Source organism: Rattus rattus, chromosome 9 (genome assembly GCF_011064425.1).
Source record: "Rattus rattus isolate New Zealand chromosome 9, Rrattus_CSIRO_v1, whole genome shotgun sequence".
Classification (NCBI taxonomy): Eukaryota; Metazoa; Chordata; class Mammalia; order Rodentia; family Muridae; genus Rattus; species Rattus rattus.
This window is the reverse complement of record NC_046162.1, coordinates 61,639,196-61,665,393: the sequence shown is the minus strand read 5'-3', so window position 1 is coordinate 61,665,393 and position 26,198 is coordinate 61,639,196. Positions and strand designations below refer to the sequence as shown.

Below are 26,198 nucleotides of genomic sequence, written 5' to 3'. Positions count from 1 at the left end.
TGCATCCAAAGGGGACTGTGATTCCAAGCTCCCGCCCATCCATTCCTCCATTCAGTCCTAACGTTCAGAAAGGAAAGGGATGACCTCTCGGTGACCATGGTCACACTGCAAAGTGGTAGAACTTCCTGTCCCAGCAATTCAGTGAAGCTGGGTTGTGGGAGATTCCCTTGAATTCAATTCTTGGGAATCTGGATCCCCAGTCTGTGGGGTTATGACTTCCACAGGAAGTCAGTGGTTCTCCCAGGCCACCCTGTACATATCTTGCCCCCACCCAACTACAGCCCTGGCTCCAGCTTGCTTTATTAGAGCACTTGCTTGCTTTGGCTACCATTTCAAACCAAGCCCTTCTTTCCTTCAGACTTCCCTCCATCCCTGTGGAGCAGGTGAGACAGTCCCTCGGGGCAGGATGGCTGGACTGAGGATTTGGGGCAGCATGGCATGAAGGAGTGGATGTGACATTGTTAAGGGATTCCATCTTCAGTGGCCACAGCCCCATGCCAACACCCGACTCCTCCTCCTCACCCCACTACAAGATTCAGCTCACCTAACTGCCACCAAATCCCTGTCCCATCTGGCCATACAGAAAGGGAGGTTTGAGCTGGGACTTCCTGTGAGAGGCGACAGTGGGCTGAAGAATGTGGCACAGTTGGCAGGGTGTTAGCTAAAATTCCCAAAGCCCTGGGTTCGATCCTTAACACTGTATAAAGTGGGCAAGGTGCTGCACACCAGTTAGCTTGGAACTCAGGGCCAGGAGTTCAAGGTCATCCTCAGCGGGGTTGGGGATTTAGCTCAGTGGTGGAGCGCTTGCCTAGGAAGCGCAAGGCCCTGAAAAAAAAAAAAAAAGGTCATCCTCAGCTTCATAGCAAGTCAGATCCTGTTTCTCTATGAAGCCCTGGGTGTCCTGGAACTCACTCTATAGACCAGGCCGGCCTCAAACTCACAGAGATCCACCTGCCTCTGTCTCCCAAGTGCTAGCATTAAGGCATGTGCCACCTGGCAGTTTCTCTCTCTCTCTCTCTCTCTCTCTCTCTCTCTCTCTCTCTCTCTCTCTCTGTCTGTCTGTCTGTTGTCTGATGACAGGGTCTTTCTACAGTGGCTCTCCCGGAACTCAGTATGTAGACCAGGCAGTTTTGAACTCACAGAAGTCCACCTGCCCCTGCCTCTCAAGTGCTGGGATTAAAAGCATGTGCCACCACACCTGGGAGAAAATTGTTAAAAATAAATAAAAAGAAGAAAGGAGAGAGAGAGAGAAACCAACCAAAAGCTGGACACTGGTGCTCATCCTGAGGGCGTCATGAGCTCAAAGAGACTTGAAGTCCAGCATGAAGAGTTACTATCCCCTGGTCATTTCACTTAGGGGAAGTACATCACCTCTGTCACTTTAAGTGCTTCCTCTGCGTGGGGAGCAGAGGGGGGGGCTTGGGAAATTGAACTTGGCACCAGCTGAACACCCAGCACAGGCTTTGCAACCAAGGCCTTCTACCCTAGAGGACTCTGCCCTCAGCCACTGTCCCTTTAGCTTTGCTGGGACTCATGAGTGAATGAGGAAGACCAGTCAATGTGTTCTGTTTGTCCATCTCTGAATCTTTCTATCCTTGGAGCCTGAACTTAGTGGGGGGAGGGTGGGGGATGCTTGAGTGCTCACTGTCTTTCATACTCTCTTCCTCTCTCTCCTCAAGTATCCCAGGCTGGCTTTGAACTCCCTAAGAATGTATCGGAGGATGACCTTGAACTTCTGATCCTCCTGTCTCTACCTTTTGAGCCCAGGGATAACACCTCCTAAGTGCTAGAATTACACGTGAATTACCCCACCCGGTTTTTTGTGTTGCTGGGGATTAAAGGAGGGCTTCACGCATGCTGGACAACACTCTGTCAACTGAGCTACGTCCTCAGCCCTGGAACTTTTCTCCTGATAGAAGAGGAAACCAAAGCTCCCAGAGACCACGAGGCCGCCCTGGTCCCATAGCAGTACCAGGCCAGGCCGAGCCTTCTCATCCCTCCAGGGCCGCAGCACCCAACTTGGTCTGCTCTAAACCATTCCATTCCCACCCAGGGGAACTCATCTGTCAGTCAGAGATAGGCGCCCTAGCCAGGGCACCCCCCAAGAGGAGAGAATAGTCCTGTTGGAGGTGTCAGGGGAGGGGCATGCGGGGGCCAAGAATGCAGGCACTCTCTGCCTAGGGGCCTGGGCTGGGCTGCCACAGAGGAGCCAGTGTGCCCAGACATTGGTGCTTTGTGAGAAGAAGCTTGTGTGGGGACGGTTGTTTTCTTGACCTGACATTGTTTCAGGTTGACTGTCAGTGTCCTAGACCCTAGAGGCCAACTCTCAGGAGCCAGCAGGGTCTTTGGGAGAGGAGAATGGAAGTCCTCTAGTCAGGGTCAAGAAGTAGAGAGGATTGATGGGGTCCCACGTGCACCAGGCAGGTCCCCTGGAAGGCTGCTGAGAAAAAGCCAGTCTTAAGGGAAGACAAGGGTAGGAGAGAGAAGATGTCTTGAAACTTGGAGCCAGAGAAGACCCGGACAGAGTGGAGTGGACAGAGGCCAGGTAGACGTGTCCAGGAGCCAGCACCCTCCTGCCAGAGATCTGGAAATTCTAAGAACTCAGTAGTCAAGCCTCAGTCCACAAAGGCAGAGCCAGAGGACTCTCCAGGGCCAGAAGGGCCCAAAGGTCTCAGGGACTGGCCAGGTTGGGTGGGGTGGGCCTGATGCACAGCTGTCCAGATGTGGGTGAGAGATAACTCTGTTTATGGGGCACCCGGTCGGAGCGGGCCAAGGGGGTGGGGTGGGAAGGGGCTCCCGGCTGTGGGACGGGCAGATTAGGAGGCAAGGGCATGAGTCAGGGGTTTGGGAGCCTCCCCCAGGGCACCTGCCGGTGCTGTTAGAGCAGTTGGGAGCTCGGCCAGTCTCAGAGGGCACCGGCAGCAGCAGGCGGGACTTCACAAAGGACCCCCGAGACTCCTGAGCAGGTGGGCAGGGCAAGGGGGTGGCTGGGTGGTCCTTTGGCATCTGTCTGAGGGTTTATGAAGGTGGTCAGCTTAAATCTGTGTCCGAGGGGTATGATCTCTGACCTCCAGGAAGGTGGGATGGTGTTGTGTCCATGTGCGTGTCGTCCCTCGGTGCACCTGTGGCAGGATGAGGGGGCAGTTCTCACAGACGAGGTGTGTATAGCTGGAGTGTATGTTGGGAGGAAAGTTGAGCCCTTCCACTGGGTGTAAGTCCCACCTACTCTCTATCTCCTAGCCCCATGAGCCCCATGGGCTCGGGCCTCATTTCTTCAAGACGTGGGGCATCCCGAGGCTACCCTGCCTCTCACCTGGGAGACCATATGTCAGCCAACATGGGTTCCTCTATGAGACATTTCTAGGGGTTTACTTGGGGGCTTGCACTGTCCCCAAGCCTGTAGACCATTGGAAGGGAAAAGAGAAGTGCAAGTCTACTGAGGGTTGATCATCTCATAACTTGGGCTAATTCTATTGGGGAAGGATGAAGATCCCAAGCCTGACTGATCTGGTCATCAGTAGCAGGCATGCGTGATGACAGACTGTGTGCCAGGCACCGGCCATGTGTTCTCTGCCTGAACTTCATCTGCACAGTGGGTCTATCATGTAGGAACCATTCTATTTTACAGATGGGAAAAAAAAACCCTGAGGCTTGGGTATTCCATCCCTTCCTTAGCCCACAAACTTAGTAAAAGGAGAGGGTCAGGATTAAATAAACACAGGGAGTCTGACTGCAGAGGCCATGTCTGAACTTCTAACTCCCAATCAGCTAAGAACTATTTTCTTCTCTGGGAGGTAGTTCAGTGCAGTGGGTAGAGAGGTTTGTGGAGTTGTAAGCCAGAGATTTAATCCTGCCTCTGATCCATCCGGTACCCCTGAAGTAGGCAAACTCTTCTGAATCTTGGCTTTGTCAAATGTTACCAATGACATTTACTGGCTTCAGTGATCTGGAGACTGGGAGAGAGGGGCACCACAGCTGCTTGTGAGGTGATGGGTTGATGGCAAAAAGGTAGTATTGTGCCACCAGGGAGCTGTCTCTGTCCTCTGTCCCCCTTCCCCGCTGTGTCTTTCCAGCTGAGCTCCACCTCCTGGGCTCCAGATGGCCTACTCGCCCCTTATCTGTTCTGGCTGGCAGCTGGCCCTCCAGGTGTTTGGGGTGTTTCCAATTCAGAGCACTGAAGGCTCAGGGGTCTGGGCTCTTATCAGTCCCAGGCAGAGTGGGGCAGAGCTAAGAGTTCAGGACCAGCAGGCAACAACCTGGGCCTGGAGCACCCTCCAAGGCTCAGCTGGACTCCAGATCCCTTCTGATCATTTTACTCTCTGACTGAGTTCCCAGGGGTTGTCATCTGACAGACGGGTGACAGAGTTGAACCCCTGAGAGCTTCCTAAGGTCATGGGTCCCAGTCAGGGACGCAGCCAAGGACTCTGGATTCCTGGGTATACCATACTGTCCCTCAGAAGACTCAAGGTACCAGTCCCAGCCCCACAGTGGGATTTGGGACCTCAAGAGCTGAGGCCCAGTCAGAAAGCATTGTGAATGGGTCCAGAGAAGGAAAGAAGAAAAAATAAAGATAGGATAAAGGAACTGGGTGAGAACCTTTGGGAAAGGAAGACAGAGAGCAGAGATGGGAAAAAATGAATGACACCCAGGGCTGCCAAGGGCAAAGCCCAAGAGGACTGTCCCATCCTCAGACTCAGAAACATAGCTGTGACTATCACTTGTCACTCCCAAGGACTTGACGGTGTCTCCCCCTCTCAAAACCCCAGGACTCTCTAAGACCAATGTGTCTTCTGCTCTAGATTCTTACATGGCCCCTCGCATGACTGTGTGGTTCTACGTCCACGCCTCTGTCTGTCACCTTCCATCCCTCTGCCTCTGACCATCCCCTAGCCTTGGCCTCCTCTCCTCTGTCCTTTGTCTTCTGCTCTCTGTGTCTTGTCCCCTGCCTTCCACTCGAGGGTCCCTGCTCCTCTGTCCTCCTCCCCTCCACCTCTGTCCTAGTCTACTCCCCATGCCTAGGCTGGTCCTTTTTTACCTAGGTCTTGAGACCCATGCTGCGCTCGCCATGTCCTGTACCTATGTCCTATTTTTCCTCTCTGCAGTATCCAGCACGAGTAAATCCTAAATTCCATCCATGTAGGAACCACTTAAGTCACCTTAAGAATAAGGACATGCTCAGCTCAGCTCAGTTCAGTCTGTTGTACTCAGCCAAGTTTGATGACCCTACCCAAAGCCTGTCACCCCAAGGTTCCATGTGGCAATGACAGGGCAAAGTCAGCCCCTCCACATCCAGACTGGCACACTAGATGAGTGGTCTACACATCCTAGGATGGATACACCTTTGTCTTGGGGAAATGAAGGCTGAGGTTCTGTGGACTCCAAATGGATCTTGGTCATTTTGAGTTTGTGATGTAGAGTCAGGATGACTGCTCAGTGTGGGGACCCCATGAGGACCAAAGTGTGCAGGGACTTACATCCAAGTGTCTTCCTTTCCAAAGGACATGTCTGACAGTTGCACACAAATCAATTAGGAAACCGTGCTGGAGGCTGGAGGGATGGCTCAGTGGTTAAGAACACTGACTGCTCTTCCAGAGGTCCTGAGTTCAAGTCCCAGCAACCACATGGTGGCTCACAACCATCTGTAATGAGATCTGATGCCCTCTTCTGGTGTGTCTGAAGACAGCTACAGTGTACTTATATATAATAAATAAATAAATCTTCAAAATAAAAAAAAAGAAAAGGAACCATGCTGGACTAGGTCAGCCACTGCCAGGGTGGTTAAGGAGGGCCTGTGAAAGGGTGATATTGGAACTGAGGTAGGAGAAGGACTGAGCTGTTGACAGAAGGTGTGCCCAGGAGGAGACACTGAAACTGCAAAGGCCCTGGAGTCCGCAAGGTCTTGGTGAGTTCTAGGAACTGGGCAGAAGCCAACAGAGCAAGGAGAAAGCAAGCCAGAGAGGTAGGGATGGAATGGAGAGGAGAACACAGGCCCAAGTTCTTCAGGGTCTGCGATCCACTCCCAAGGACCCTGCAAGCTGTTGCCCAGGCAAAAGCAGCCATTTCTAGGAGAAGAGAATGTGTTATGGAGACTCTCTCGGGGAGCCAGGTCCTGCCCTGGTAGTTGACTGAGCCCTCGGGGCTCAGGAAGAGGTTAGTTAAGGCCTGGCAGATAAAGGATGGAGCTAGACGCCATTGACCGCTCACCCCAAACATACTAAGGAAAACTCAGCCACACTGATGTCTCCTGTCCCTCAGCCCCTGCCTATCCACCTACAAACTCTGTTTCTTCCTCCATGGCCACGGCCTCCATCTGATCCACCTCACATCCCGTGGGCTCTTCTGGCTCTAAAAGTCAGCTCCTTTAGGGGGACCCAGAAGCAACAGGAGGCCAACTGAGGTAGATAACATTACTGTCCTTCATTCAGCCTGCACCTCTCTTCCAGGGACCTGAGGTGCAGGTTATGCTGGGGGCTCAGAGAGCAGAGGACAACTGGACACCAAGGACAGCATCATGGGGGACATACAGGTAAGTGTCCCCTGATCCATGCAGGGCTCCTGCCTCAGGCTCTGGGTGCCACCCTGGGCTTCTCCTTAGGATACTTGGGAAGCCACTTAATCCAACCTTTCCCCACAGGACCACGAGGAAGTGCTGGAGATCCCAGACCGTGACAGTGAAGAGGAACTGGAACATGTAATAGAACAGATAGCATACAGAGACCTAGACATCCCTGTGACAGAAATGCAGGAGTCAGAAGGTGAGACCCACCCCAGGCCTTCTGCCTCCGCCAGAAGAGCTGCTGGGTCCCCATAGGGACAGAAGGGACCCAGGCCTTCCCCTCTCTACTGCTCCGGTCCCAGCCCTGGGGCCAGTTCTCCCCACAATCTTGACTGATTGAAGGATAAACAGTGTTTTGTTTGAAATGATCACAGGAGGTGATTGGGGGGTGGGATAGGGGAGGGAGGCTGGGTCCCTTTCACATGTGACAGGGCAGTCAGGTATGTCTGGGACAAGGGCACAGACCCAGCTGTTAGCCTGTCTGTCCCATATCAGCATTGAGGCCAAGCAGTAGGCCTGTTGGCTGAACGTCATTCAGTCTAGACAGCTGAAGATGCAGAGAAAGGAGAAAAAGCTGTGGGGACCCCTGAAGCAGAGACCCCAGGAGTCCATACCACCTTCCTTGGCCTGCCCAAGGTCTTAGATGGGGAGCCTGAGGTGGGGACCTGTTTACTGTCAACAGGGCTTAAGTGTTAGTGATTAGATTTGAAGGTAAGAGGTCCCCTTGGGGAAGGAGGGGTTGGGGTTGCGGGATATAAGGGACTCACCCCATCTGACTGGTGTATGGTAAGAGGCTGGCGGCTTGGCTAAGCGGGTGGGGAGAAGAGAGGAGATACAGCAGGGGAGGGAGGGATGCTAGAATGGTTTCGAACAGTGACTTGGGGCTCTCTCTCCTCATCTCAGAGGAGGGGTCGGGCTGGGGGCTCAGATCACCACAACAAATTCCGGGTTCACCAGTAAAGTTCACGTGGAGAGTGGCAGCAGACCCACGTTAGGCCCAGAATAGGCATGGCTGTGGGGCTGGGAAGAGGTCCCAGCCCAGGGGATGTAGAAGGAGTGGGTCTGGCTTCCTGAGGCTCCCTGAAAGTAGTACGGTAGGGCCTGAGCGGAGGGCCACATCCCGGACGATACTAACTGGCTCTTGGGTTTTCAGCTCTTCCCACAGAGCAAACAGCCACAGACTACATCCCCACCAGTCCCTCCACAGCGCACCCAAGCTCCAGTCAGGTGAGGACTCGGATCCAGCCTCTTTCCCGAGCTGCCCTGAGATTAATTTTGTAACATAGGAAGGGATAAAGAGAGACTCAAGCTGGAGGAGAGGCCCACACACAGACCAGCAGAGAGAGGGGACATTCTAGGACATCAGTGGAAGAAAAGGGGCATGCTCACTAACGGAGAAACGGGCCCTTGCTGAGTTCGCCAGACAGATTCTGCTGAGGACTAAGCCAGGGCCTTCAGGCCTGGCTGAGCTATATACTCTCTAGGCTCATAGAGAATCAAGTACGCACTCCCCTCTCCCAAGATCCAAGTCCCCACCAGACTTCCCAGCTAGTTAGGGAATTGGCGCCCTAAGCTGAGACACCAAGAGAATCCACCTGGCCCAGAGTACCATGTCCCCCAATAGTCTTGGAGATGGAGATTGACCCAATGGCTTCCCAAGTCCCTTCAGCCTTAGTAACCAGGCCCCAGTTTTCTGGCCAGTGGCTGCTTGAGGCCCCTCATGGTCCAGAGGTCCATGCCTCTTCTGAAACACTGGTAACTGTCTGCTGAGGAGGGTGGATAGAGTCAGGGGAGTGGGCCAGACCCACAGGAACCTCCATATCTCCCCACTCTCTGAGCAGGATGCCTGCCCTGAGCCTTCCAGAGCCCAGGGCCTTTTCCAAACCTAGCTTAGAGCTGAGGGCCTCAGGATACAGGCTCCCACTCTCTCCACGGGCTTGCCCACGGCTTGAGAGACTAACTCAGGCCATGGGCCTCAGGTCTATGTAGAGCTGCAGGAACTGATGATGGACCAGAGGAACCAGGAACTACAGTGGGTGGAGGCAGCGCACTGGATAGGGCTGGAGGAAAACCTTCGGGAGGACGGTGTGTGGGGTCGTCCACATCTCTCTTACCTCACCTTCTGGAGCCTTCTAGAACTGCAGAAGGTCTTCTCAAAAGGTGAGTCTTCCTGGGCCCCCTGTGGCTGCCGCACCGGTGGCTTTCGGGGACAGCTACTCAGCTCACCACTTCACTGCCCGCAGGCACCTTCCTTCTGGATCTGGCTGAGACATCCCTGGCTGGGGTGGCCAATAAACTTCTAGACAGCTTCATCTATGAGGATCAGATTCGGCCTCAAGACCGAGATGAGCTGCTCCGGGCTCTGCTACTCAAACGCAGGTGCTTTTGCCTGCCAGGACCTGGGCCTCACATCCTATGGTTCCCTCCCTAATTCCCCTGCCCCAAGGTCTCCCTACCCTCCCTCAGCTCCAAGTGGACCCCACCCCATCAGGCAAGAGAACTACCCTTCCTCCACCAGAGTTCCCAGTTCCCATAGCTGTCTGACATCCCCAAATGGAGCCAGGGACTTCAGGTTCACACTTCCAGATCTTCTATCCTTTTTCCTTTCTCCCACCTAAGCATCCTAGACAGGGGCCACCTGTCTTCCATCCACACTGTCCTTTAAGAGGAGACTGATTTCCCTTCTCTGGGATCTCTCTAGTTTGGTCACTGAAGTCCTACTTAGTGCTCTCCTTTGTCCCCTCCGGCCAGTTTCTCTTTCATGGGAAACAGCTGACTTGGCTCCTGTCCCTTGTGTGCTCCACAGCCATGCTGAGGACCTAAAGGATCTGGAGGGAGTGAAGCCTGCCGTCCTGACCCGCTCTGGGGCCCCTTCTGAACCTCTTCTTCCTCACCAGCCATCACTGGAGACCAATCTGTACTGTGCACAGGTGAGGTTAGGACAAGGTTGGAGGTGAGAAGGATTGGGAGAAGAAATGCTAGAGGCTCGGGTCTCCTAGGTTTACTGTGATGTAAGACTCACCTTCCTTTCCACAGGCAGAGGGGGGCTCGGAAGAACCCTCGCCATCTGGGATTCTGAAGATCCCCCCCAATTCAGAAACCACATTGGTGCTAGTGGGTAAGAGCCCCCTGCCCACCGCACGTGCATTCTACTTCGGCCCTGGGTAGCCACCTCTCTTGGATTCATAAACTACCTGGTGTCTCTCACAGGCCGGGCTAGTTTCCTGGTGAAGCCTGTGCTGGGCTTCGTGAGACTGAAGGAAGCTGTGCCACTGGAGGACCTGGTGTTGCCGGAGCCCGTGAGCTTCCTTCTTGTTCTTCTCGGACCTGAGGCTCCGCACATCGACTACACCCAGCTGGGCAGGGCTGCAGCAACTCTCATGACAGAAAGAGTGAGCAGGGGCCATGTGGCTGGTTTGCTAGGGAGCTTGTGGGAGGGCAGAAGAGGTCAGACCCCCCCCTCGTACCCCCCTCCTGCACTGGCTGCTTTAAATTCACTATTTGGATCCATTGGGTTGAATTCTACCTGTTCCTGGCCAGTTCAGTCTTACCCTAGCTTAGATTGGAGTGGCTGGTCCAGCCTGGTCCACTCTGACCTGGTTCTAGCTGGCCCAATCTGCTGTGTGGTAGGCCTAGCCCACCAGGGACACTTTAGCTCCTTTTACCCAACCCAGGGTGCCTGTTTTCCCAAAGCTGGTCCTTAGAGGTCAGAGGAAACAGAAAGAACCAGACTTTATTACGACAGCCCTGGTTTTGGTGGTTGGTCCCTAGTTACACCTGTCCAGGTCTCCCCCAACTACACCCCACCTTCAAGATTTTTAGATAAAGTCTTAGCATGTACCTCTGGCTGACCTGGAACTCTCTACGTAGCCCAGGATAGCCTCAAACTTAAGGCTGTCCTCCTATCTCCTCAGTGCTAAGACTACAGGCAGGTACCACTAGGCTACCCTGCTCCCCTGGGACCTTTTGGCTACAGTCCTAAGTGTTCTTGACCTTTCTCCTGTCCGTAGGTGTTCCGCGTTACCGCCTCCCTGGCGCAGAGCCGAGGGGAGCTGCTGAGCTCCCTGGATAGCTTTCTGGACTGTAGCCTGGTGCTGCCGCCCACAGAGGCCCCTTCAGAGAAAGCTCTGCTCAGCCTGGTGCCCGTGCAGAAGGAGCTGCTAAGGAAGCGGTACTTGCCCAGACCTGCCAAGCCAGACCCCAACTTGTTCGAGGCATTAGGTACACAGACAAGGTTTCCCGATCCCCCACGGGCCCCTGGACATTTGTCCGTGTGGGTAAGCCCCTCTGACCCTTTTCCTATCCTCTACGGCAGACGGGGGAAAGGAGGGCCCCGGCGAAGAAGACGACCCTCTACGGCGCACCGGCCGGATCTTTGGAGGCCTGATCCGTGATATCCGGCGCCGGTATCCTTACTACTTGAGTGACATCACCGATGCGCTCAGTCCCCAGGTGCTGGCTGCTGTCATCTTCATCTACTTTGCTGCCTTGTCACCTGCGGTCACCTTCGGCGGCCTCCTGGGTCAGTGACAATTACCGTTCTTCTCCCTTCCCCTATCCCAGGAACATTCACCTCTAACCCTCTGACCTCTGTCTCCTCACCTCTGACCCAATCTGATGCTCTGTACTTGTACCTCGATACCCCATAACTTACTCTCGCTCCCGGAAAATAATCTCTCTCTTGATCCTTGTATGGCTTTTTTCCCCACAGGAGAAAAGACCCGGAACCTGATGGGGGTGTCAGAGCTGCTCATCTCCACAGCAGTGCAAGGAATTCTCTTTGCTCTCCTGGGGGCACAGCCCCTGCTTGTGCTCGGCTTCTCAGGACCCCTGCTGGTGTTTGAAGAAGCCTTCTTCTCGGTAACATTGTCTTAGCCCCACTCTGACCCCCAACCCTGTAGTTTACCCTAGTGCACCTGCCTGGTGTCCACGAAGTCACTAATCCTGCATTTGTCTCACCACGACTGCAGTTCTGTGAAAGCAATAACCTGGAGTACATCGTGGGCCGCGCGTGGATCGGCTTCTGGCTCATCCTGCTGGTGGTGTTGGTGGTGGCCTTTGAAGGCAGCTTCCTGGTCCAATACATCTCCCGCTACACTCAGGAGATCTTCTCCTTCCTCATCTCCCTCATCTTCATCTATGAGACTTTCTCTAAGCTGATCAAGGTGGGGCCAGAGAGGATGCTAACACTCATGCATCATCGCATGTCTTCGAGAGTGTGCTACGTGTCTGTAGAGCGTGACTGTACATGTTTCCACCACCTGTATGCGCAGTATGTGTTGGCGTTCATCTAGGATTCTGCAGTGGGGTTTCTTGGGACCGCTTGAGACTCAGTGCTCATGTCCTGACTGTATAAGGGAGGTCACCTCTATCTACGATTGTTCATGTTTATGACCACACATCACGTGACTAGTGGGCGCTCTCTGTGGGATGGCCAGGAAGTCATGCACAGAGAGGGAGGAGATGCTTGGAAGCCCTGGGCCTTTTCTTTCTTTCTTTTTACTTTATGTGAGTACACTGTCATGGTCTTCAGACACACCAGAAGAGGGCATCAGATCCCATTACAGACGGTTGTGAGCCACCGTGTGATTGCTGGGAATGGAACTCAGGACCTCTGGAAGAGCAGGCAGTGCTCTTAACCTCTGAGCCATCACTCCAGCCCCCAACCCTAGGTCTTTCCTTTTCTGCATTTCCCCTGCAGAACCCCATAGGGCCTCTGCCTCCATAGCTTGCCTCCTCCCCCCAAGAGCTCCTCCCACCTCCACATCTGCACTGTGTATGAAAGAAGGGTGACCTGTGCGTGTCCTGACTCTGTTGACTGACGGGCTCTTTTATCTTCTGTAGATCTTTTTTTTTTTTTTTCTTTTTTCTTTTTTTCAGAGCTGGGGACCGAACCCAGGGCCTTGGGCTTGCTAGGCAAGCGCTCTACCACTGAGCTAAATCCCCAACCCCCTTAAGCCCTTTTTATAAACCTTCTTATTACTCATTGCTGTCTCCAGAATTCTCACCTTCCACACAACGTCTGGAAGCATATACCTGCGCGTGCAGTCTCACTGCTTCTCGGACACTTCCCACACAAGCTAACTTGATCTTGGTCCTAAAAACAAACAAACAAACAAACAAGCCAAGCAGGTTAATAAGTCAGATGAGAAAGAAGGTGGACTGGACGAGTGATGGTGTATGGGCAGTAGATGGGTAGATGGATGTTTGGGCGTACGTATGGATAGATGGATGTACAAACAGCGGGTTGATAGTGCCCAGTCAACTTCTCTGATGCTGTCTAGCTCAAGCCAAGGCTTGGGAGGGAACACAGTGTTTTGTTGGTTACAGATTTTCCAGGACTACCCGCTACAAGAGAGCTATATCCCTGTTGTGATGAAGCCCAAACCTCAGGGCCCTGTGCCCAACACAGCCCTCCTCTCCCTTGTGCTTATGGTTGGTACCTTCCTACTTGCCATGATGCTACGAAAGTTCAAGAACAGCACCTACTTCCCCGGCAAGGTCAGTACACCCTACCCTTACCTTCACCAACCCTAGCTTCTCCAGGACCCTCTATTCCCCTTCCTACCCCAGGTTCCCATTTCCAAGGACCATGTTGTATACAAACCTACAGAACCGTCTCAGCTCAGCACCAGGATCCAGCAGGGAACCAGGGATAGACAGTTCTTGGGAGAGGGAGAAGGGTAGGGCCAGGCTGGGAGGAGTCAGAGGAAGAAGGAAGGCGGAGATAGCTGGAGTAAGGTCAGTCATTGGTCCTTGATGGACCTCTCAGAGCCCCCGGTAAATGTAAGATAGGGAGGGAGGTGAGTGGGAGGAGGAACATGGGTACAACTGGTTTTGTCTGCTTACAGCTGCGCAGAGTCATTGGGGACTTTGGGGTCCCCATCTCCATCCTGATAATGGTCCTAGTGGATACCTTCATCAAGAACACCTACACGCAGGTGAGTCCTCCTCCTTCTCTGACATCCCGCCATAGCCTTCACTTCCTTCCTTTCCTCGTACCCTGCCAGAATGGCTTTTCCTAACTGGAAGCCAGCTAGAACTCTTTCCCCATCCTTGGTCTTCCAATATTCTCTCAAGGCCCCTTCACTCAAGCAAGAGCCTGGACCACCTTGCTCTTTTTATCTCTTTACCCCAGGGCTGTAGGATGTGCATTGAGCCAGGCAGATTCAGGTAAACCTCAGCTCAGCCACCAGATAGGCGTGCAGCGTGGGGCAAGCTATACAACCTCTCTGATCTTGCTTGTTTGCCTACAACGTCAGGAATGAGAGGACACATACAGGGGGCTTAGAGAAGTAGCTAGGAGCAAAGCAAATGTCCGAAGAAGCAGGTCCTTGAGCACTTTGACCCAGATTCCCTGCCCTAGGACCCCTGGCTTCCCTGACCCCATGTCTCCCGAGCCATCTGGTCCCAGGTTCTCACCATCTGTCTCTTCTCACAGAAACTCTCGGTGCCTGATGGCCTCAAAGTGTCCAACTCCTCTGCCCGGGGCTGGGTCATCCATCCCCTGGGTCTGTATACCCATTTCCCCAAGTGGATGATGTTTGCTTCTGTTCTGCCCGCTCTGCTTGTCTTCATCCTCATATTCCTTGAGTCTCAGATCACCACGTAAGAGCAAGGAGAGAGGCTTGGCGGGGGGGGGGGGGGTGGGAAGGGGTGGAGGGTAGGGGGGTGGGGCGGCTGGAGGGAGGGAGGGAAGCAGGCTCTGGGCCAGGAGGAGACTGGCCCTTGGCTGTCTGGGAGCAGATGGGAGTGATAGAGGGTCAGAGGAGGGTCTGAGTTTTGTGGCCCCTGGGGTGGCATCATTTGAAGCAGGGAGCTATGGGCTTCATGGCTGGATGGTGGGAGGGGCCTGAACAGTGGGGTTTGGGGTGGGGTGGGGTGAGGGGCGCTGAACAGTCAAGGCTCCTTGAAGCTGAAGTTCCAGGATTTAGGCAAAAATGCCTGAGGGTGTTCTGGAGACTTCTATCCCTCAGAGTCTGAATTCTCAAACGGCCAGAGGGAGGGAGCCGAGAACGCAGAGGAAAATGGGAACAGAAAGCAAAAATGGACCCAGAGGGACCAGTGTGAGGAAAGAAAGAAGAGCCTGAGGGGAGGGCCCAGCTCACCTGGCTTCCCTCCACCCTCAGGCTGATTGTCAGTAAACCAGAGCGGAAGATGATCAAGGGCTCCGGCTTCCACCTGGACCTGCTGCTGGTGGTTGGCATGGGCGGGGTGGCCGCCCTCTTTGGGATGCCTTGGCTCAGCGCCACCACTGTGCGTTCTGTTACCCACGCCAACGCCCTCACAGTCATGGGGAAGGCCAGCGGTCCAGGGGCTGCAGCCCAGATCCAAGAGGTCAAGGAACAGCGGATCAGTGGGCTCCTGGTCTCTGTGCTCGTGGGTAAGTGGGGCTAGCCACGCCCCTCCGTCCTGCTCCACCCCTTTCTGGCCCTCCTTCTTGGGATGGGGCTTCTTCCCACTCGGAGATCCTACCTCTGCTATCTCCCCTATCTAACTTTGACTCTTCCCCTTGGGGTTGGCGAAAGAGGCTCCCATCCCATCCATACTCCGTCCTGGTCCCTGTACACCAGTTACTCAAGCTTTCCTAACACTAATTCCTCCCAGGAGGGGATCGAGCAGAAGTGAGGAAGCACAGGGCCCTGGGACACTGTGATAGACATTTGTGCAGGGCGGGAGGGCTGCACTGCTGCTCTCTGTACAAGTCAGAGCCTACCTCCCACCTGCTTAGCCAAGAGGAATGTAAGAAACTGTGGGGATTGCCCTGCCCTGCTTCTGGCTGGGTACCATTCCTAGCCTCCGGGCCTCGGTTTCCCTATCTGCACAGTTAGAGGATTTGTTAAATCTCTGAGATTCTCTTCCAGGTCAGTTGCTCTAAGGCTGATAGCATGCCTTGGTCTGAGGGGCGGTAGAGCATCCCTGGGTTCTGTAGGGTTCTCAAGAAGCTGAGTCCGGCTGCGTGAGCAGGGTTATAGTCACTGATGGAGCGAACTAAAGTCTCCCCCTCCTTCCTTCTCTCTGTCTCTCTTCCTTTCCATAAAGGATAATGGGGTGAGGAGAAAGACAGGTCCTCTGAGCACTGTGACTGCCCTAACTAGGTTCAGGGAGTGGATATAAAGCAGGGAGAAGTTGGACTCCTTGGAAAGATAGCCTTCGAGGTTATTTCCTCTCCAAGCCTATAAAAGGATACTGCAGAAAAGGGTCACATGGCATTTGTGGTCTCACGCTTGGTCCCAAGTAGGAGCGAAGCCCCATTGGTGCTGATCCCTGGGTGACCCGAACTAAGAGTGTGTCCCTCCTCACAGGACTGTCCATTCTCATGGAACCCATCCTGTCCCGCATCCCCCTGGCCGTACTGTTTGGCATCTTCCTGTACATGGGGATCACATCCCTCAGTGGCATCCAGCTCTTTGACCGCATCTTGCTCCTGTTCAAGCCACCCAAGTACCACCCGGATGTGCCCTTTGTCAAGAGGGTACTTGGCTCTGTAGCTGTCCAGCTAGGGTGGGGTAAGGGTGGGGTCAGAACAGGGCAGACACTGACCTCGGCTTCCCCACAGGTGAAGACGTGGCGTATGCACCTCTTCACGGGCATCCAGATCATCTGCCTGGCTGTGCTGTGGGTGGTGAAGTCCACTCCAGCCTCGCTGGCCCTGCCCTTTGTCCTTATCCTCACCGTGCCCCTGCGTCGTCTCCTCCTGCCGCTCATCTTCAGAGAGCTGGAACTCCAGTGTGTGAGTAGTAGGGGGCCCTGGATGGGAGAAGGGCCCGGTAATAGGAATCGAGTGTCTCGGAGCTGGGGAGATGTCCAAGTGAGGCGGGTAGGCATGGGTTTAGGAATAGATGTAGTTCAGTTGGTAGAATGCTTGCTTCCAGTGCACAGGATCCTGGGTTCAATTCCCAGCACCCCATAGATTGTATATAGAGGTGCATGCTTATAATCCCAGTGCTAGGGAGGTAGAGGCAAGGGAATAAGAAATTCTAGGTCATCCTTGGCCACGTGGTTCAAAGCCAGCCTGAGTTTACATAAGACCCCTTCTTAAGAAGAAGGAAAAAAAAATCCAGGTCCTTTGTGTCCGTCTTGGTCTGCTGTGTCCTAGCATATGATCTGGAGCAAGCGACCTCGTTTCCCTCCCCAGTGCAGTGAGGAATCATGACAGGCTGAAAGCCTTCCGCGGCATACAGGGCATGTCCTACCTGAGCTGCTGGGCCATTAGTTGTATCATCGGCCGAGTTATTCGGTGCATTCGGTGTGGGGCTGCCATGGTGAGGGGAGCCCCCGCTGACCTTTTGCAGGCTCTCCTCACCAGAACTCCAGGGGCCACCTTCCCACCTCCTCTTCGTAAACCAACCCTGTGCTCTAGGGACAGCATGGGGTTTGTCTAGGCTGGTTCTTACCTCTAGAGGCACCTCTGAAGTCCCCAAAAGGGCTCATCCTGTCCTGGTCTCTCACTCTTCTTCCCTCCCACCCCTCCAGCTGGACGGTGATGATGCCAAAGTGACCTTTGACGAGGCGGAAGGGCTGGATGAGTATGACGAAGTGCCCATGCCTGTGTGAGGGGCAGGCCCAGGCCCCCAACCACTCCACTTTCCCACCCTCCTGGGAAGACCATTCATGGGCATGTCATGGCTGTGGGTGGGGAAGGAGGGGTTGTCTAGGAAACTCTCTACATAAGGTATACGGGATTTTCTGGCTGGAGACGACCAGAAGTTATATAAGGGAATTGGGGTCACAGTCTCTTGCGACTATACGGGTCCTATGTGGCATAGTTATAAATAGCAAAGGGGAGACACTTTTCAAGTTCCTGCTGGCTGTGTGGCCTTAGGTAAGTCCCTTGACCTCTCTGGCCTCTGCCCCCTACTCTATAGAATGTATGCATTGGTAATAATACCCGTGTTACCGGCTGCTGAGGACCAAGAGCAAATGTCTAAGAACTATTACAGCCTTCATTGTTCTCAGAGCCTGCCCAGATCACACAGCCCCCTCCCCTCCACCCGGGGCCACACAGCAGGGACCTGAGCCTCCTGACCTGGAGACTACAGCTCTGTCCTCCGTCTTCCCAGTCATGCCCAGAAATATCCCTAATGTCTTCCATTTTCTGTCCCACCCCCACCCCAAGTCTCCCTTCTCTGCATCTAGAGAGACATCCTGATGAGAGTAAGATACAGGTGAGGGACTGAGGCTCGTACTCCTAAGTACTTGCTCTCTCTCACCAGGTGTTCATTCATTCATTCATACATTCATTCATTCATTCATTCATTCATTCATACATTCCATAGCCATCTACTAAAGGCCCTAGACCTAGTGGACACAGAGGGGCTGGTTCAAGCTTCTTTTGTGGGGTGAGGCCAATACATAAGTCTGCTCTGGACTTGGATGGGGATAGCGGGAGGATGGGAGGGTTGTAATTTATTAACTGTGTATTTTCTGAGTGCTTTTTCTGTGCCTTGGTTTTGCCCACACACTCAACCCTCATGAGAGACTTGCTGCGTCCAACCCCAGCTAAACTGAGTCTTGGGGGAGCGAAACCCAAGTTTTGACCCATTGGAATAGGAGACAGTAGCTTGCTGAAAATATGGATAAACAACTATTTTTATTTTTGACAAAGCAATATATTTTTTAAAAAAAAAAAAAGTTGAAAGAACCAGAACTTGAGAGAAGAAACAGAAGATCTGAGTGATCAGGCAGCAGGGGGCTTCCGGTGGAAGATGCTCAGGGGGGGATTTGAGAGCCCATGTTTGCCTCCCAGGACATCACCACAGACTCTTGTTCCCTCATCATAGAAATAGGGACAAGGATGCACCTACCTTGTAGGGAGTTGGAAGGATTGACCGACACCGTATAAGAAAAGCATTTGCAGAGCACACAGCCTTCCTTGTGGGGAGCTGCTGATGTGACCACGCCGCTGGGCACACCCCTATCCTCTCCTGCCTTTCCTGCTCCTTGAACATTACCAAAGAGAGTGGGGATCCTGCTGCCCACTCTCCAGCGCCCTTCCCCACCGCCGTGCTTGGGAATAGGTTTTGCCAATAAATGTGTCTGTGTTAAAGGGGTGCCTTGCTTGAAGTCTTTTCCTGGGGGGGAGGGGGTCTTAACCAGCCCAGGTGGACATGATGGTATTAGGGGGAACCCATGTAGGGCTGTGACCATGGGAGGGGGCGCATGGTCCTGAGTCTATGCATGAGGCCTGCCAGTTCCCCTAGGGTGGGTGATGAAGTCGAATTCTATACAACCTTCCCCTGCAGAGTAAGAAAGACCTAGCTGCAGGGGTAGGGGAAGGAGTTGTCAAGAGACCTGACCCTCTGCACTCTTAGCTCCGGCCCAGCCCCTCCCCAAATCTCTTTAAAGCCACCAGCTCTGCATCCTAGATCCTGGAGCCTTCGAAAGCAATCTCAGACAGACACCAAGGCCAAGAGAGGAAGTCAGCTTTCAGGATGCCATTCATGAGAGCAGCCTCTCTTCCTCTCTTACCTCAGACCAGCCTCTCTTAACCAGCCTTCCATTTACCCTCACTCTGATCCCTTTTCAAGTTGCTGCCCCCACCCCAGCTGCTTCCTGCATTTCTAAAGGTACTCAGGCCAGGGTGTTACCCACCCCGGAAAGGAGGATCCAACATAGACTTTCCTCACATTCCCGAGCCTTCAGATAGAGGTCAGCATCTCCACTTCTTTCCCTGGGTCTATATCTACGACCTGACTACTGCCTCCCAGGCTGGAACAAAAGGCCTGGGTGCTAACTGGGCCGGAAGGAGAGCTGTCTCAAGGCCTGCTACTCATTCGCTACAGCTGCACAATCACCACAGGATTAGACCTGCCCCCGGGCTTATATTATCTTCACCCCCACAGCTAGTCTCTGAGACTGAGACAGGCCTGGAGAGGTCTGAGGCCCAGCCTGTTCCCAGCCCCTTTCACAGGAGCGCCACTGTGCAGCCCTAGGCTACCAGCAGCTCTCAGGGCCTGGATTTCCTGCTGGGCCTATTATACATCCTTCCTTCCACTCTCCTCAGGGAGGAACCAACCAGATTTAAGAAACAACTGCTGCCGTGACTTGGAGAAGTTCCTGCCTCTCAAACCTTACGCTCACCTCCATTTAGCTTTTGAGATTGGGTCTCTTATCGTCCAAGCTGGCCTTGAACTTCCCGTTCCCACTGCTTCTGAACACTGGGATCCTAGATAGATGAGTCTCACCACGACTGGCTTTCACATCATTTTTTGTCATGGTTTGGGAACAGCCCTCTCCAATTTGTATGTTTGTTTGAAACAGGTTTCTCTGTGTAGCAAACCTGGCTGTTTCTGGAACTTGCTTTATAGTTCAGGCTGGCCTCAGAGTCAGTGTTAGCATTTCTTCTAGGTTCTGCCCCAGTTACCTGGCAACAGTCAGGTATGCCTGCCTCACTATAAAAGGGACTGCTTTTACCCGCTCCTCTCTCTCTTCTTTCGCTCTTTTCCTCTCTTCCCCCACTGTCCTTTCTCTCCCCATTCCTCTCCCCACCCCCACCCCCCACCCCCATGTTCATGGTTGGCCTCCTCTTCTCTCTCTCCCTCTCTCTCTTTCTCTCCCCCCTACCCCCCTCAACTCCCCTCCCCATGCCCTAAATAAACTCTATACTATACTATACTATACTATATTATACTATACTATACAATACTATACCGTTGTGTGGCTTGTACCTCAGGGGGAAGGGATGCCTCAGCATGGGCACCCCCTTCTCCTCCACACCCAACCCCCTACCCCACACCATACCTCGCCTCCACAAAACATACCCCTTCTTTCTTTTTATACAACACAACACACAGAGATCCACCTGCCTGTCTCCCAAGTGCAGGGATTAAAGGTGTGCACTACCACACCTAGCCACCGGAAGAACCAGCCTGCCTCCATTTTAGGCTTAAAAGCCATCATGGTAAAGACAAAGTAGGCTCCTTTTCATGGTTCTAGTTCTCAAGGATTGGGCTATGCCCCACCTGCAACCTTGACCAGAACCTTACCCATGGTTCTGTTCTACCTGCTCCAGGAATGGAGATCATGCCTTTGTTTCAGAAAGTTGTTTATAACCACTTTGCAACCCTACCTTTGCTTCAAAAGGTTATTGGGCCGCCAGTGACCACTCCGCTCTGCCCACCTGGCAACCACATCTTTGAGGAGGGACTAACTTTCGCTCTGCTCCTGTAACATCACTTATTTTGCCCACCAAATGCCCCATTCGGGAAGCCCCTGTCCCTGAGTTGACTCTCAAGCCTCACCTTAGGGGAGGCAGTCCAAGGAGGTGAATAAAAGAGCTTGCTTTAATTAAATTATCTGCTTTAATTAATTTGGCCATGATGATTCGGGCCAGTGGTCTTTCTCCTCCCATCTGTGGGATTAACATCACTCTCTCCAACTTTTAGTCTCTCTTGTGAGACTAACATTGGGGGCGAGGGAGGCTGAGACCCACACCACTCCTCACCGCACCACTCCTCACAGGATTGGATTCAAGCCCCACAACTGGCAAGTCCGTCCCTACTTTGCAGCCAGATTCCTGGTTATTTGTGGGTCTGACCCAGAGGAAACGTTTATCTTTTTTTTTTTTTAAAGATGTATGTATATATTTATTTATGAGTACACTGTTGCCATCTTCAGACACACCAGAAGAAGGCACCAGATCCCCATTACAGATGGTTGTGAGCCACCATGTGGTTGCTGGGAATTGAACTCAGGACCTCTGTTAGAGCAGTCAGTGCTCTTAACCACTGAGCCATCTCTCCAGCCCGAAACGTTTACCTTTTAAGATTTATGTATTTATTTTATGGATATGAGGTTTGAGTACACAGTTGCTGTCCTCAGACACACCCAAAGAGGGCATCGGGTCCCATTACAGATGGTTGTGAGCCACCATGTGGTTGCTGGGAATTGAACTCAGGACCTCTGGAAGAGCATTCAGTGCTCTTAACCACTGAGCCATCTCTCCAGCCCAACATTTAACTTTTTTTTAAATAAGAAAACTACAGGAGTCAGTGAGCATCCTGGGATTAACCCCACCCCCCCCCGGCGCTGAGCCATCTCCAGCCCCCAACATTTTAACCCCATTTTAAATGGATGGGGTGTTTGTAAAACTACAGGAGGACTGGGAGTGCTGGGTAAGCCAGTCTCAAACCTCACACATGATCTGATATTAGACAGATTGTGTGGTTCTGGGGATTTATCAGGCTTCTCACAGAGATCCCCCCTGCCTTCTAATTGAGCTGAGGAAAGATATGAGTCCCAACCCAGGGCCTTGGGCCTTGCCTAGGCAAGTGCTCTACCACTGAGCTAAATCCCCAACCCCTGAAAATCTTTTTCTTCCATGTATGTATGTATGTATGTATGTATGTATGTATGTATGTATGTGCGTCGGTGTTTTGCCTGCACGTATGTCAGTGAGGGTTTCAGATCTTATAGACATCTGTGAGTTGCCATGTGAATGCCGGGGATTGAACCTTGTCCTCTTAGCCGATGAGCTATCTCTCCAGCCCTTCTTGTTCATTCAAAAGACAGAAGCAGTCAGATCTCTGAGTTCAAGGCCAGACTGGCTTACAGAATGAGACACCATCTCAAAAACAATATCCCGTGTATTTATCGTGGCCAGAACTGAGGGCAGAACAGTCACTGAGCAAGGGCCATCGTGGCCTACAGGTTCGAGAACAAGTGGAAGTCCGTGAGCAGCCCATGGGAGTTAGCTGTTTCTTTTCGCTCTGTGGTTTCTGGGCATTGAACTCAGGTCATCAGGCTTGGTGGCAATCACCTTTACCCACCGAGCCATCTAGCCAGCCCTGGGAAATCTAGAAAGCCACTAGACACCTGAGACTGACTCAGGCTGCTACAGCCCTAAGGGCCTGTGGACTCTCATTTCCTGCCTCTCCCACATACCTGCCCTTCCCTGCCCCACCCACCCATTCCCTTTCTCAGAAAAATCGATGCCATTTTCCTTTATTTCTTTCCTTTATTTTTTTCCTTGTCTGTGTGTGCTTGTCCAGATGTGTGTTGGTGTGGGTGTGAGTGTGCACGGTGGAAGCCACAGGTGCTGCTCCTGGTGGAGAAGCCACATTAATTACAGCAGATAATTTAATTAAAGCAAGCTTTTTTAAAAATTCATGTACGTGGACTGCCTCCCCCTAAGACACGTTATCACCTCATTCTTGTTCTTTGTTTTTGATGTGTCTGGGGCGAAGGTATCCGGTCTGTGTGTCTGTGTGTCTGTGTGTCCGTGTGCGGGTACACACACAGGGAGAATATCGAGTGTCTTCCTCTATTGCCCTCTGCCTTATTCTTTAAGGAGGAATCTCTCCCTTAGCCTAAAGTTCACCATTCTGACTCAGCTGGCCGGGAAGCCCCTGGGATCCTCCTGTCTCTGTCCCCAACCTTGGTGTTCCAGGTTTTTAATGTGTGTGTTGCAGATTTGAACACAAGTCCCTGTGCTCAGTGGTCTCCCTAGCTCTGCAACTTCTTTATGGCTTCAGAGTCTCTCACTGGGACCCAGAACTCACCAGTTCTGATTAGTCAGGGAGCTTCAGGGATCTACCTACCTCTGCCTCTCCCTGCCCCAGTGCATGCTGGGATTACAAACACCGGGCAGGTGCCACCACACCCAGATTTGTATGTGGGTGCTGGGCCTTGAACTTAGGTCCTTACGCTTCTCCGTAAGCATTTTACCAGTCCGTCTCCCGGACCCGTGCTGGGCCTTGAACTTAGGTCCCCAACCCCCGGACCCTTTTTTTTTTTTTTTTTTTTTTTTTTTTTTCGAGGGACATTTTACCAGTTCACCACTGAGCTAAATCCCCAACCCCTCAGACCCTTTTTCTTTTTTCTCCTCCTCCTTCTTCTTCCTCCTCTTTCTCCTCCTTTTATTTTGTTTTGTCTTTCTTGACAGGGTTTCTCTGTAGCCCTGGCTGTCCTCGAACTCACAGAGATCTGCCTCTGCTTCTCGAGTGCTGAGATTAAAGGGTGTGCACCAACACGTCTCACTCTTTTCCTTTTTTTTTAATTAAAGATTTTATTCTTATTTTTTGCCTATGGATGTGTCTGTGTGCATATGTGTGTACAGAAGCTCATGGAAGCTGCCAGAGGTTGTCAGATCCCATTGAACTGGAATCACAGGCAGTTGTGAGCAGCCAGACAAAAATACTGGGGACCAAACCCCGTCTTCTAGAAGAGTAGCCAGTGCTCTTGACCACAGACCCATCCCTCAGAGTCTCGCCTCCTTACATACCTTAGCTCTCCTGTGTGGTTTATTTTGCAGTGCTGAGGATAGGGCTCAGGCCCTCGTCCATGCCAGACAAATGCTCTACGCCTGAGCTGTTCCCAGCCCATTACCTTGGTTCTCAGTTCCGCTGACCCTCTCAGGCCATTCATAAACACTGCCTCAATGTGAACGAGCTGTAGTAATGAGGCAGGAGCACAAAATAACTCCACCTGGGAAGGGGATAACGGTGCCAAATAACACTTGAAAAAAGCTCTTGGCCTAAAGCTGCTTTATACAGAGCTAGCTACGGAAGCAAAGAATCTGAAAGAGACCTGAGGCTCAGAAACAGCAGTTAGTAGATTACAGAGAATTAGCCCACATCAGGAAAGTGGACCACCAGGCAGGTTGTCAAGGCATAATAACGAGGACGTCCCCGTCAGAGCAGGCAGGCGCAATCTTGTTCTGTGCCTGGAGACTCAATGGGAGCTGGAACATGCAGCCTCTCTCTGAGCTCAGTTAATGCCTCTGCAAAGGAGAGGTAATAAGCTTCACCTCACGGGGCCAGGGAGGGTCACAGTGACACAATGTATCTGGAGTGTCTGGCGGAGCACACAAGTGCTTAGGAACACTCCTGTGTGGTTTTGTTCTCTGAAGCTGAGCTGGGGATCTAACCAAGGGCCTCCAGAGTGCTCTCCCACTGAACAGCACTCCTAAGCATGGCTTCTGTTTGGTGGTTTGAGCCAGTTCTCACTTTGTGCCCTCAGAGTTGCCTCTAAACCACAGTGCTCCTCCAGTCTCAGAATCCAGAGTACTGGGATCACAGGTTTGTGTGTCTCACGGGCTACGTCTTTCAGACTTGTGCCACTCCGTCTGGCTGTCAGGTCTTCTCATTCAGCTCAACTTTAAAACCAGTCCTGTTGCTCTGTCAGCAGCCAGTGGAGTTAACATTCCCACCCACCCCCCACTCTCCTATCCCCCCACCCCCAGACTCTGCATACTCCTCTCCCACAAGAAAATCTGTAGTGCGTGACCTTGAGGAATGCCCTCCTACTTTTCTCCTCCTCCCTCTCCTTCTCCCCTTCCCCTTACCTCTCCTCCTCCTCCTTCTCCTTATCATCATCATCAACAACAACATCATCGCTTTGAGACAGGGCCTCACTAAATAAATTCTTTAGTCTTCTCTGCCAATTAGACCAGTGGTTCTCAACCTTCTTAAGGTCATGACCCTTTAATATAGCTCCTTGTGTTGTGATGACCCTCAACCATAACATTGTTCTTCTTGCTACTTTATTATTTTTCTAATGTTATGAGTCATAATGTAAACTTTACTGCTGTTATGAATTGTAATGATATTGTTATGAAAGTATCTGATATGCAGGATATTTGATAGATGACTGTAGTGAGAAATGTGGAATTTGGGCTTCTTAAAAAGCCACAGAAATACTTTAATAAGAGTTTGCTGGGGTTGGGGATTTAGCTCAGTGGTAGAGGGCTTTAGCCTAGGTGTCGGTCCCCAGGCCCTTGGGATTTAGCTCAGTGGTAGGCGCTCCTTGGGCAAAGGCCCTGTTAGATCCCCAGCTCAAAAAAAAAAAAAAAAAAAAAAAAAGAAAAAAAAAAAAAAAAAAAAGAGTTTGGGGTTTTTGGCTCAGTGGTAGATTTTAATCCCAGGTCCCCAGTCGAAAAAAAAAAAAAAAAAAAAAGAGTTTGCTTGGGTTGGGGCTCCAGTGGTAGAGGGCTTGCTGGGCTGTTTGTTTCAGGTGTAGGGATCATTCTCCTCGGGCTCTGGCAGAAGCATGGCTTTGCCAGCTGCAGATAATTTCTGTGATTGTGCGATGTCTGGAATTCTGGGAACTTTTCAGAGGGTATATAAATGCTAGGGCCCTGAAAGAGTAGTGGGTGGTCACAGAAGAATCAAAAGGAAAGAAATTAGATTCAGGAATTTTCCTAATCCCTCTCTCCCCTTGACACTTGTTTCTCTCAGATCTAGTGTGAGGGGATGAAACCTGAGAGGCTAGGGTGGGAAAAAAGAAGAACCCACAAAGTAGCAAAGACCAGCTACATATGACTTCCATAAATGGGTCCTTTGACCCCTTAAACGGGTCTCAACCCACCGGCTGCTTTGAACACTTGGTGGCACTATCTTAAACAGTTAGGAAAATGTTGGCAGCTGACCTTCCACTGTAGGAAGTTGGTCTGTGGTGGGGAGGAGGGCTTTGAAGGTTACACTGGGTCCCCCTGGTCACTGCTCTGTATCTGCTTCCTGTCTGTCCTATAATGGATGAGCCCCTTGGCCGTACAGTCCCACCACCATGAGGGCCCACCTTAGACCATGGGTCCAAGCAGCCACAGATGAGACCCTGGGGAAATACTTAGTGAAATAAATTCTTTCTCCTTTAAGTTGCCTCTGCCAGGAGTTTCACATAGGGACAGTTTTGTCTTAGTTAT

At 52.2% G+C, this 26,198-nt stretch overlaps 1 protein-coding gene across 1 annotated transcript; it reads left to right on the top strand.

Moving 5' to 3' along the window:
* Window positions 1–6,511: 6,511 nt before the first annotated feature.
* On the top strand, window positions 6,512–18,609 carry Slc4a1 (solute carrier family 4 member 1 (Diego blood group)). The gene is made up of 19 exons (XM_032913683.1): window positions 6,512–6,526; window positions 6,635–6,755; window positions 7,710–7,783; window positions 8,536–8,716; window positions 8,800–8,935; window positions 9,363–9,486; window positions 9,593–9,674; window positions 9,767–9,948; window positions 10,567–10,777; window positions 10,872–11,078; window positions 11,268–11,416; window positions 11,527–11,721; window positions 12,887–13,057; window positions 13,408–13,497; window positions 13,998–14,164; window positions 14,686–14,939; window positions 15,862–16,031; window positions 16,116–16,289; window positions 17,033–18,609. Exons 1-19 carry the CDS (start codon window positions 6,512–6,514, stop codon window positions 17,111–17,113), a joined length of 2,784 nt encoding a protein of 927 aa, XP_032769574.1. The 3' UTR covers window positions 17,114–18,609.
* The last annotated feature ends 7,589 nt before the right edge of the window (window positions 18,610–26,198 follow it).